A 13,287-nucleotide genomic window follows, 5' to 3' on the forward strand; every position below is an offset into this window, starting at 1 on the left:
GCGTGTGTGTGTGTGTGTGTAAGTGTGTTTCTTTACTTTTCCAACTCTTTTTCCATCTCCGAACTGCTCCGCTTTGTCCTTTCCTATCTGCCTCTTTATCTCCATTCACATTCTGGGTCCCGTGAAAATCTGTTTCCTCTGTTCCCTATTTCTCTCTGTCCGCACGTCCGGTCTCGTTCTGAACAGAATTTAATCTCATTGCAGACTAGTGAGTTTCACCGTGAGGGAGACGTGATCGGGCTGAAATATAGCCTGTGTGCATTATTTTCCTTCTTTTTCAACTCCATCTCCATCTTCGACCTGCTCCCTCGTTGTCCACGCATATCTCCGGCTTTACCCTTGTTCACATCCCGAGGCCCCGTCACAGTCTGTTTCTTTCCCTCTGTTTCCCTCTGTTCTCTGTTTCTCTGTGGCCACAACTTCCGTCCGGTTGCTGAGTAAAGCAAATCTCACTGCAGGAACATATATTTATATTGATCATCAATGTACGCTGAAAATTAATCAACTTCCGGAGCCACGGGAAAAAAGCTATGTGTTTATTTTTTTCTCTCTCCAACTAACTAAGCTCTACCTGGAAGTTTTATCGATGTATGAAAAATTAAAGAATGATACTGGAAATCCGAATCAAAATTACTTTCAAGGATGTTGTACCGCTTCACAGGTGAGAGTACAACTTTTAATGATGCTTTGATGTTGTTTTATCTGAACTTGATTTCCTTCCTTTTTCAGGACTCCAGGTTATTGCTCTTGCTGTTCCTGCTCAAAGCTCCCAGATTTCTGTTTCCTGGTCAAACAGTGTTGTCAACCAGTTTTTCACTGTCAAGTCGGAGTTCTTGCTCCCATGTGCAGCTTCCCCACCTGAAAGGGACTGAATACGCCTACCCGAAGGTTTTAACTGGATTCCACTCAATGACCAAACAGCTTTCCTTCTTTTTCCTTTTTTTATTTTTATTTTCGCAAGCGTGGCAGTTAATAATTATTAGTCAGTAGTCATAAATAACCAGCGGTAAGTCAGTCATTAGTCTAGTCAAGGATAGTCATAAGTCATAAGGCAGTGGCAGTAGCATTAGCATTAGGATCAGGTGAAAAACTGGCTGCCTGTCGAACTTCGGAGACGATTTCGGACCTGCACCTCCGTTTCTCTACTGGATCGTTATGATTCCAAACTGGGTGAACCCTCTTGAAGGTCCTCGAGCTCTTCTTAAGCCTTGCGCCGTTTTCAGGAAGTGCCTGTGTGCGATGATCCCGATGGCGGAGTTCACCCAAACGAAGTGACAGCAGTGCTCCTTTCCCTGAAACAGTCTCAACAATTATTTAAAGTTCGGCATCTTACCGCGGGATGTGACGCTGCTCTCGGACTGCCACTGTGACGCTGCGGGGTCCGCCCAAATGTTCTGGGCAGAAACCGCCCTCAGGCAGAAGGTTCCGTCCTCTCTGCGAGTGAATTCTTGCTCTTCCTTGATACCTTCCTGAAACTCAAGTTTGACTTGACAATCATGCACATTTGGTGGAGATGGCCGAAAGAATCTCTTGCCAAAGACTGAGCAGGTGATCGGCCTCTACCCAGTGTGAACTCGCTGGTGTCTCAGTAGATTAGATGACAGCGTGAATCCTTTCCCACAGTCTGAGCAGGTGAACGGCCGCTCCCCAGTGTGAACTGACTGGTGTGCCAATAGTTTGGACGACTGTGTGAATCCCTTCACACAGACTGAGCAGGTGAATGGCCGCTCCCCAGTGTGAACTCGCTTGTGGTTATGTAGATCAGATGACTGAGTGAATCCCCTCCCACATTCTGAGCAGGTGAATGGCTTCTCCCCAGTGTGAACTCGCTGATGTCTCTGTAAGGTGGATGAATGACTGAATCCTTTCCCACATTCTGAGCAGGTGAATGGCCTCTCCCCAGTGTGAACTCGTTGGTGACTGTGTAGGGTGGATGAATGACTGAATCCCTTCCCACAGTCCAAGCAGATGAACGGCCTCTCCCCAGTGTGAACTCGCTGGTGTTTTTGTAGATCAGATGACTGACTGAATCCCTTCCCACATTCAGAGCAGGTGAATGGCCACACCCCTGTGTGTACTCGCTGGTGTGCCTTTAGTGTGGATGAGCAAGTGAATCCCTTCCCACAGTCTGAGCAGGTGAACGGCCTCTCACCAGTGTGAACACGCTGATGTACCTTCAGTTTAGATGAGCAAGTGAATCCCTTCCCACAGTCTGAGCAGGCGAACAGCCGCTGCCCGGTGTGAACTCCCTGGTGAGCCATTAGGCCAGATGACTGAGTGAATCCTTCCCCACAAATTCAGCAGATGACCAGCCTCTGCCCAGTGTGAACTGCCTGGTGTGTCCACAGGTGGGAAGACCGACTGAACCCCTTCCCGCACACAGAATAGATGAATGGCCTTGCCCAGTATGTAGTTTCAGTTGAGATGACCGAGTGAATCCATTCCCACAGTCTGAGCAGGAAGGGTGGCGGATTGAATCCCTTGCTCCTTAAATATCTAGACAGAGACAGCACAACTGGTGTGTTGTGTTTGAATTCCCATAGACAAATTCCTTGTCGATTTTAACCTGTGAAAAGAGTTAAAAATCCATCAGTGGGTGAAGGACAACATTTGAGATGAGATCACTTGAGTTGCTAAGGTGCGATCTGACATCACACTGTTACAGTGAAGTTCAACACATTGGAGAGTGAAATCACCTTCTAACTGGGCACAGTGCTGGTATCTGGAACGACCCTCAAACTCTCTGATGCTCTATAAGAATGGGGCACTTATGCCATCTCCAATCTGTGACTTGGCTCTGTTTGACTCTGTCCATTTGAATTAGTCCCTCTTCCCACTGAGCTGAAAGGGTGTCTGGCCCCACAGTAACAGAAACCCTCTCACTTAAATAGCATTTGTTGACGTGTAGCTAGGGTTTTCCTTTATGTAATGTTAATATACAGTGCCACAGTTTCAATGCCATGTCAATATCTCCTGGCCTGGCTGGTGGCATAGTGGCATCATGCCAGAATTCGGGACAAAAGGTCCTGAGTTCGAATCCAGCCGGCTCCCCTGCACGCTTTCCATCCGTGCTGGGTTACGAGCTGGTGATCTCTTTGGAAACTCACCCGGCAGAAGTTTCCCCTCATGTTCCCCTGAACGTTTCACCTTTCACCCTTAACCCATAGCCTCTGATTATAGTCACACCCCATCTCAGTGGAGAAAGCCAGCTTGCTTTTACCCTATCTCTAACCCTCATAATTGTAGTATACCTCCATCAAATCTCCCCTCAATCTTCCACATTCCAAGGAATAAAGTCCTGGCCTGTTCAATCTCTCCTTATAACACAAGTCCTCCAGACCTGGGAACATCCTTGTGATGACAAGGAAGGGGTGAGGGAGAATTAAGAGTGAGGGAGAGAGGGAGCAAGAAGTGAGGGCTGGAGTAATCTCGGGATTACTGACTGTGCCACACGGCAGTGACAGTAGTAATGGAATGAGGTGGAGGATAAATGTGTGGCTGAAATATTGGAGCAGGGGGCAGGGATTCAAGTTTCTTGATCATTGGGACCTCTTTTGGGGCAGGAGTAATCTGTACAAAAATGATGGGTTACACTTGAAACCTAGGGGGATCAATATCCTGGCGGGAGATCTGTGAAGGCTACTGGGAGACTTTAAACTAGAATGGTTGGGGGGTGGGAATCAAATTGAAGAGACTAGGAGAGAAGTGGTTAGTTCACAAATAGAGAAAGCTTGTAGACAGTGTGAGGAAATCTAGGAATAATGGTGCATATTTCCCTGAAGGTGGAATCTCATGTGGTGAAGAAAGCTTTTGGTATGCTGGCCTTTATAAATCAGAGCATTGAGAATTGGAGTTGGGATGTGATGTTAAAATTGTAGAAGGCATTAGCGAGGCCAGATTTTGGAGTTTTGTATACAGTTCTGGTCACGAAATTATAGGAAAGATGTCAATAGAGTACAGAGGAGATTTACCAGAATGTTACCTGGGTTTCAGCACCCAAGTTACAGAGAAAGATTGAACAAGTTAGGTCTTCATTATTTGGAGCGTAGAAGGTTGTGGGGGGACTTGATAGAGGTATTTAAAATTATGAGGGGATAGACAGAGTTGACGTGGACAGGTTTTTTCCATTGAGAGTAGGGGAGATTCAAATAAGAGGACATGAGTTGAGAGTTAAGGGGCAAAAGATTAGGGGGCAACACGAGGGGTAACTTCTTTACTCAGAGAGTGCTAACTGTGTGGAACGAGCTTCCAGTGGAAGTGGTAGAGACAGGTTCGATTTTGTCATTTAAAAAAAATTGTATAGGTATATGTACAGGAAAGGAATGGAGGGTTATGGGGTGAGTGCAGGTAAGTGGAATGAGGTGAGAGTAAGCGTTCGGCATGGACTAGAAGGGCCGAGATGGCTTGTTTCCATGCTGTAATTGTTATATGGTTTTACCAGGTACGATTCTGGTCTCCATATCCGACAGCGGGGAGTTTTTACACATACGGGGACCAACTGCAGCTCAACCCTAGCTGATGCGGGTGTTTCTCCTGTTCAGGTGGTGGTGAGGAAGGGGTTAATCTCAGGTTTGTGTAAATCCAGGGCCGGGTACAGTGGGAAAGGGCCGGGACCAAGCCGGACAGCTGGAGGCTCCAGGCTCGCCAGTCTTACATCCCTGGTTTTAGTTTTGCACTGTGTCGGGATCACGGGATCAGTTTGTTGTGGTTCCCCAAGCTGGGAGGGTGGACGTGGGTGAAGGGAGCCTGTCTATGTGTCGGTGTGGGGTGAATGGTCAGAAGGGTGTGGGTGTGCGGGGGGTGGTTGGGGTACTGTGGGTTATCGGAAGTAACATGACTTGGGTGGATGGACAAGGGGTAAATTACGTTGTCAACGAAGGTGGATCTGGTCCAATGAATCAGACAGCTCAGCTCGCATGTCCTTTCAGGAGGCCACAATTCTCTCATCATCTTAATCACGGACTAATCTTCCTGTTAACATTGAGTTTGTTACAGAGCCCCAGGTCTGGGAATGACTGGGTGGTAGGAATCAGAGGGTGATGGTGAGAGACTGTTTCTTAGACTCGAGTCCTGTGCTTAGTGACGTTCCCTGGGGTTACGCCCATTGCTACTTGTCATCTATGTCAATAATTTGGTTGAGAAAGTACAGGGTATGGGGAGAGAGTTTGCAGCAAGTTCAAACAAATACTGTTTTTGAAAGAGAGTCAGTATAAACACTCTCCTCTCTTTCCCTCTCCCCACTCAGAACTGACCAAAAGCTACATCAGAGGATGCAAGACCTTGAACTGAGTGACCACTGTGAGGGAATGGGAGTGGTTTCAAAGGGCCGGGCTGCTGGAAGCACATTACCAGACCTGGAGTGATTGGAACTGGGTCTGACAGAGGCATAACTGGTTCTTCTGGGCACATTCAGTCTCACTCCAACTATTTCCTACCTTCCTTTGTACAGGTATGTAATGTCTAAAGGACCAGTGTTTGAGTAAATGAGACTCACCAGACTTTCTCCTGACTGAATCACCGGAATCTCCGAGTCAGATTGGTTTCTCTCCAGTTGATGCTCTCAATCCTCGGGCTGGTTCACTTGTTGTTGTTCCCTCGTCTTACAGTCGTGGTTTGCCTCCAGTTGGGGTTTTTCTTCAAGTAAATCTCTCACCACAGGTCTAACTTTAACCAGAGAGACAATGGAGCACGTTAATAATGAAAAGGAGAACTAAACATTTCTGCGTAATGTTACTAAGAACAAAACTCACTGAGATTTAAACACTGAAGGCAGATTTAACGATCTCAGTGAACAATATTTTATTGCCCCTCACATGTCAAAGAATGATATGGGATAAGAAGGAGCCATCATTCAATCATGGTAAGACATAAGACACAGGAACAGAATTAGGTGAAGCTACTTAGCAATCATGAGTATATTAATCTCTGTCATAAATATACTCAAACGGCAGCCTCAATCAACCTCTGTGGCAACAAATTCCACAGATCAGACACCTTTTGGCCAAAAAAATTTTCTCATCTCAGTTTTAAGGAGAAGCATCTTTATTCTGAGACAGTGCTGTCAGATCGCAGACTCTCCATCCCTCTGAACTCCATTGAGCACAGGTCCAAAACCCTCAAATGCTCCACCGATCATTCCTGGGATTACTTCTGTAAACCTTGTTAGCAATACTCACTCAACACCTCACAAGCCCAAACAGCTCGATTGCTGGGTCGATTTTACCTGGATCAAAAACTGTTACATTCCAGGACCAAACCTCACAATCACACAGCTGAATCTGCCACTCACCGACCCTGAGAGTCTCACACATTGTCCCCACATCTCACACTGGGTAGTGCAATCCGGGATTTCCCCACAACCAATGTCCAGTTGCTCGAAATTTCTGCTTCATTGCAGGACGAACATCCAGCCCCATCTGTAGAAGCTCAAACCAAAGTCAAAGCTAAAACACCAAGAGTTCCATTTGCCTGGAAAGCCGATCACAGGATTAGAGCCGAAACACCAACTCTCCCAGTACTCTTTGCTGCCAGCAAAATGCTGCAGTGTGTCAGCCCGCCACTGTTCATAAACGAGCACCTCCACACCAATGCACAACAGAACTGGGACCTGATGACCCTCCGGCATTCCAGCTAACAATAACCGATTCTGGAAATGATCAGCGAGGCCAAAGGTACAAAAGAACACTTCACGATGAAGACAAGGGTTGGAAGAAAGTTTGCTGATATATAACATTGAGGAGGTGGGATACAAGGCGGACTGAGGATGACCCAGATGGTTGGTGTATATCACTGAAGCGGAGTTGGGTGTTGTGAGGAGACTGGACAGAGTTTGAACAAGATGAGCAGATGGAACCAGGTGGGAGAAGGGATCAAGGACGATCACTGATGGTCCTCCAGCAACACGTAGGTACTGAATGAATAGTGCATACTATTGTACAAAAGATTATAAAATGACAGAATTAGCAAAAATAACAAGAACTTTACCAGATATACTGTGGCCCTCACCAAATTTTTATCTACACACCATAGAAAGTTTCCCATCCAGACACTTCACGCTTTGCATGGTAACTGCTCCGCCCGTGACTGTGAGGAACAGCAGAGACCTTTGGATCCAGATCAGCACATCACAGAAACCATCCTCCCCCCTAGACTTCCCAGTCCCTCGGTAAAGCAGGCAGTAAAATCAAAGATCCCCACAATCTGGGACCCACCCCAATCCGGGAGGAGACACAACAGCAATAAAGCTCCAGGACAAATGTGAGGAGCCTCAGGAAGCGAGGCGAGTTCGGGGGAAGTTAACGGGACTCAGTGGCCGACATCAGATTTCCCCAACACAACATGGAGGATGCGTGACCACCCACCTGGAGATTGTGAACATGCACAAAGAGATCGTTACATCTATGGTTAAATGGGAGGGGCAAATGGGATCACGTGACCGGTGGGGTCTAACACTCCAGACGTAGACTCCAGCTTCCCAGCACTCAGTGGAAATAAACAGACGCCCCTCACATCTCCTCTCACCTTAACTGTGTCAGATATTTCAAACCCCCAGGAAAAAACATACCCTCTGTCCACTCTATCTATTCCTCTCATAATCTTATAAACGTCCATCCAGTCTCACCCCAGCCTGCGCCGCTCTGGAGAAAACAACACAAGTTTGTCCAGCCTCTTGTTATAGCTCATGCCCTCTAATCCAGTCAGTATCCTGGTAAAACTGTTCTGCACCCTCTCCAAAGCCCCGACATCCTTCCGAGAATGGGGGCGACCAGAACTGCATGAAACACTCCAGATGTGGTCTAAATAGTTTAACAAAGCTGCAACACAACTTCCCGACTTTTGAACTCAGTGCTTCAACTAATAAAGACAACCATGCCATTTGCTTCTTAACCACCCGATCAATCTGTGCTGTCTCTTTCAGGGAGCGATGAACTTGGAGTCTAAGATCCCTCTGATCATCGACACTGTTCAGGGTTTTACATTTAACACTGTACTGTCTCATACATTCAGGGGTGCAGTGCTACCAGAGCTCACCGGAGAGCCGCTCCGACACCTCTGTAAAACAGTCAAAATAAACAAGCGGGGAATTTAACAACCCCGGATATTAAATAGAGCGAATTTTACAGAAGCGGGGGTGTTGGCTGGTGGGGAGAAATACCACTAATAACATTAGGATATTTGATTGTTTTTGGTGAAATCCTGGAGCTGTGACTGTTTTTTATTTAGGTATTTGTGAAATTCCTTCTCGCTCGTCCCGTTGTCCAAGGAATTTGGGAAATACCTGTACACAAATGCAAGCATTTTTCCGCTCTTTCCAATGGATACCATTGGATTCCAGGAAGGAGCTATATTAAGCACGGAATGAACATCGAAACCCATGTTTAACAGTCGAAAATAATGAAAGAAAAATATACAAGCTAATCATCCAAAATCCTCTTCTACACCTGGTTAAATTTAGTTTTGTTTTGGAAGCCAAATGGAAAAAAAAATTCTAGGCTACAAGAGAGCTTTACGTCATTTCATATCATTAGTAGCTGATTAACTCCTTGGCCTCGCTCCACCAACTGTAGTTGATTGAAAAGAGGCTTTTTTTCTCTTTGTGTTGATAGGAAAAAAGAGTAACTTAGTGAGGCAATGAACGAGATGAAATGCATTTCCAAACCTCCCAAATGGTTGCTCTCCTCCCGTTAACATTTGTCACTTCCAAAATACAATATTTTCTATTCGTATAGTTGCGATAATAATTTATGTAAAGATTCAAGCTTCTTTAACTTTTTATATATTTAAACACTAAACTGGATGTATGAAGGTCGAACCATGTAACACCAGACGTGTGAGGATATTTTGTGTATCGACACTCACAGGTACACTTCAATATATTGAGAAAGGGATGGAGCAGTGGACCCAGAGTGAAGTGATAAGCAGGTGAGAGGACGTACAAAGACAGAGGGGATGAGAGGGAGTGGGACGGAGGGGTGTGAGGTAAATTTGTTCACCGGAAGGGGAAATCGATATCCATGCCATCAGGGTGGGTGGGGGCACCCAGACGGAATACAAGTTGCTGATCCCGCACCCTGAGGGTGGCCTCATCTTGGCAAGGGATGGGATGACACGTCGGAACGGGAATGGGAATCGGAATTGAAATGTCTGGACACCGGGAAGTCCCGCTCGGAGTGGATGGTTGAAAGATTAATTTATTATCAAAGCAGGAATTCATAAATAACGCTGAGTTTTTTTTTCCTTCTCCAGAGAACCATGAAACAAAGAAAACGTGAAAGTCGTTCAGAGAGAGAAAAAAATGAAACTCCCTCCCCACCCCCCGCATCAGAAAGGACGGCATCCCGATCATCAACCCCCAAAACCCACCCCTCCTCCCCGCACAAAAGGGAAGAAAAATATCGACACCCTGTAGCGGTGTGCTACAAGCAGCGCTAAAATTACGACACGGAGTCGGTAACTGCAGTCGAAGGAAAAACTTTATTCGAAAACTTCAGCCTCACTTTTAAGCCTCTGTCAACCGGCCCCCCATGGCGAAGAGGCTCCAAAGCTCTGTGCTCGCAAACCCCCGTAGGCTATCTAATTGTGAGTCGGTTCGGATACGCTAGGAAATGAGGCGCTACATAACCCCCCCCCCCCCCAGAACCGGCGATACACCCCCCAATGTCCACAGCCTGGGCCAGAACCTGCTTGGGAGGTCGGCCTCTGCGCCGAGGCGCCGGAAACTCGGCCGGTTGCGCCAGGTCCACATGGGCCGGCTTGAGGCGGTCCACCGTGAAAACCTCCTCCTTCCCCCCAACGTCCAGCACGAACGTGGACCCGTTGTTCCGGAGCACCGTAAACGGCCCCTCGTATGGCCGCTGCAGCGGCGGCCGATGCCCGCCCCTTCGTACAAACACAAACTTACAGTTCTGTAGGTCTTTGGGTACGCAGGTCGGGTGCCGCCCATGCTGTGACGTGGGTATGGGGGCCAGGTTACCGAGCTTCTCGCGAACTCTGCCCAGGACTGCAGCGGGTTCTTCCTCTTGCCCCCTCGGGGCTGGCAGGAACTCCCCGGGGACGGCCAGGGGCGCGCCGTATACCAACTCGGCCGACGAGGCGTGCAGGTCGTCCTTGGGCGCTGTGCGGATGCCGAGAAGGACCCAGGGAAGCTCGTCCGCCCAGTTGGCTCCTCGCAGGCGGGCCATGAGGGCCGACTTCAGGTGACGGTGGAAACGCTCCACTAGCCCGTTCGACTGTGGGTGGTAGGCAGTGGTGTGGTGCAGCTGAGTCCCCAAAAGGCTGGCCATAGCTGACCACAGGCTGGAGGTGAACTGGGCGCCTCTGTCGGAGGTAATGTGGGCTGGTACACCAATGCGGGATATCCAGGTGGCGAGCAGGGCTCGGGCGCAAGATTCGGAGGTGGTGTCGGTGAGCAGGACCGCCTCTGGCCATCTTGTGAACCGGTCCACGATAGTCAGGAGGTAACGCGCTCCGCGCGACACTGGCAGGGGGCCCACGATATCCACATGAATGTGGTCGAAACGCCGGTGGGCGGGATGGAACTGCTGCGGTGGGGCTTTGGTGTGCCGCTGAACCTTGGCCGTCTGGCAGTGCATGCACGTTCTGGCCCATTCACTGACCTGTTTGCGGAGACCGTGCCAAACGAACCTGCTGGAAACCAGCCGGACAGTTGTCCGGATGGAGGGATGCGCCAAGTTATGAATGGAGTCGAAAACACGTCGCCGCCAGGCTGCGGGGACGACCGGACGGGGCCGGCCGCTGGCGACGTCACAGAGTAGGGTCCTCTCACCTGGGCCCACGGGGAAGTCCTGGAGCCGCAAACCAGAGACTGCAGTCCTGTAACTCGGAATCTCCTCATCTACCTGCTGTGCCTCTGCCAGTGCCTCAAAGTCTACCCCTTGGGAAAGGGCATGAACGGTAGGGCGAGAGAGCGCATCCGCCACGACATTGTCCTTACCCGAGACGTGCCGGACATCCGTTGTGTATTCAGAGATGTAGGACAGGTGGCGTTGCTGGCGGGATGACCAGGGGTCGGATGCTTTCGTAAACGCAAAGGTAAGCGGTTTGTGGTCCGTGAACGCGGTGAAGGGCCGGCCTTCTAGGAAGTACCTGAAATGCCGGATTGCCAGGTAGAGCGCCAACAGTTCCCGGTCAAAAGCACTGTACTTGAGCTCGGGTGGCCGCAGGTGTTTGCTGAAAAACGCCAGGGGTTGCCAGCGACCTGCGATGAGCTGCTCCAGCACCCCACCGACTGCCGTGTTTGATGCGTCCACTGTGAGGGCGGTAGGGGTGTCCATTCGGGGATGTACTAGCATTGCGGCGTCAGCCAAAGCTTCCTTCGTTTGAACGAAAGCGGCGGCGGACTCCTCGTCCCAGGTAATGTTCTTGCTCGGACCCGACATCAGGGCGAACAGGGGGCGCATGATCCGGGCAGCTGAAGGGAGGAAGCGGCGGTAGAAATTGACCATACCTACGAATTCCTGAAGGCCTTTGATCGTGGTGGGTCGGGGGAAGTGGCGGACCGCATCTACCTTAGCGGGCAGAGGGGTTGCCCCGTCTTTAGTAATCCTGTGGCCCAGGAAGTCAATGGTATCAAGTCCGAACTGGCATTTGGCAGGGTTGATTGTAAGACCGTACTCACTCAGTCGGGCGCAGAGTTGACGGAGGTGGGACAGATGCTCCTGACGACTGCCGCTGGCTATGAGGATGTCATCCAAATAGATGAACGCGAAGTCCAGGTCTCGTCCCACCGCGTCCATTAACCGCTGGAACGTCTGTGCGGCATTCTTCAGGCCGAACGGCATGCGGAGGAACTCGAAGAGGCCAAACGGGGTGATGAGAGCCGTTTTGGGGACGTCGTCAGGATGCATCGGGATTTGATGGTACCCTCGGACAAGGTCGACCTTGGAGAAGATCCGGGCGCCGTGCAGGTTTGCCGCAAAGTCCTGAATGTGCGGCACAGGGTAGCGGTCCGGTGTGGTAGCCTCGTTCAGCCTGCGGTAGTCGCCGCACGGTCTCCAGCCCCCCGTCGCTTTGGGCACCATGTGCAGGGGGGAAGCCCAGGGGCTGTCGGACCGCCGGATGATCCCCAATTCCTCCATTCTCTGGAACTCCTCCTTCGCCAGTCGGAGCTTGTCCGGGGGAAGCCGCCGAGCACGGGCATGGAGGGGTGGTCCCTGTGTCGGGATGTGGTGCTGTACGCCGTGCCTGGGCATGGCTGCTGTGAACTGCGGTGCCAGAACCGATGGGAACTCCGCCAGGACCCTGGTGAAATCGTTGTCGGACAGCGTGATGGAGCCGAGGTGAGGGGCTGGCAACTGGGCCGCGCCCAGGGAGAACGTCTGAAAGGTCTCGGAGTGTACCAGTCTCTTCCTGGGCAGGTCAACCAGCAGGCTGTGAGCTCGCAAAAAATCCGCACCCAGAAGCGGTTGGGCTACGGCGGCCAGTGTGAAGTCCCACGTGAACTGGCTGGGGCCGAACTGTAGCTGCACCTGACGGGTGCCATAGGTCCTTACTGTGCTGCCATTCACGGCCCGCAGGGGGGGGACCCGGTGCCCTGCTGCGGGTGTCGTAACTCGTCGGAGGTAAAACGCTGACCTCAGCCCCAGTATCGACCAAAAACCGGCGTCCCGACCTGCTATCCCACACATACAGGAGGCTATCCCGATGGCCAGCCGCCGTAGCCATCAGCGGCGGCTGGCCCTGGCGTTTCCCGGGAACTTGCAGGGCGGGCGGCAACGGCGGGCTTCTGCGCCCCACCGCTGGTGGTAGAAGCACCAGTGGTCATTGGGCCGGGGGTTAGTGGGCTCTGCGGCCGGGCCTGGACTGGTTTGCTGCCCGGAGCGTGGCTGGGAGATCTGTGCGATGGACGCCCCGCTCACCTTTTTGGCGTTCCACAGCAAGTCCGCCCGGGCTGCCACCTTCCGGGGGTCACTGAAATCCGCGTCGGACAGCAGCAGGCGTATGTCCTCGGGCAGCTGCTCCAGGAATGCCTGCTCAAACATGAGGCCGGTGTGTCCCTCGGCCAGAGACAACATCTCATTCATTAAAGCCGATGGAGGTCTGTCGCCCAAGCCGTCCAGGTGCAGTAAACGGGCAGCCCGCTCGCGCCGTGAGAGTCCGAAAGTCCTGAGGAGCAGAGCTTTGAATTCCGTGTACTTGCCGTCTGCCGGGGGCGACTGTACGAACTCCGCGACCTGGGCAGCTGTGTCCTGGTCGAGGGAGCCCACCACGTAGTAGTAGCGGGTGTCTTCTGAGGTGATCCGGCGAACGTGGAATTGGGCTTCGGCT

General features: G+C 50.8%; 1 protein-coding gene across 1 annotated transcript in view; it reads right to left on the minus strand.

Moving 5' to 3' along the window:
- Positions 1-960: 960 nt before the first annotated feature.
- LOC132388717 (zinc finger protein 850-like) overlaps positions 961-13,287 on the minus strand; it is a 43,813-nt gene continuing 31,486 nt past the window's right edge. Inside the window, exon 4 of the mRNA XM_059961102.1 lies at positions 961-2,294. Within this exon, the coding sequence (XP_059817085.1) occupies positions 1,560-2,294 (735 nt within the window). The 3' untranslated portion in view covers positions 961-1,559. The remainder of the gene's footprint in view (positions 2,295-13,287) is intronic.

Source organism: Hypanus sabinus, unplaced genomic scaffold (genome assembly GCF_030144855.1).
Source record: "Hypanus sabinus isolate sHypSab1 unplaced genomic scaffold, sHypSab1.hap1 scaffold_386, whole genome shotgun sequence".
NCBI lineage: Eukaryota > Metazoa > Chordata > Chondrichthyes > Myliobatiformes > Dasyatidae > Hypanus > Hypanus sabinus.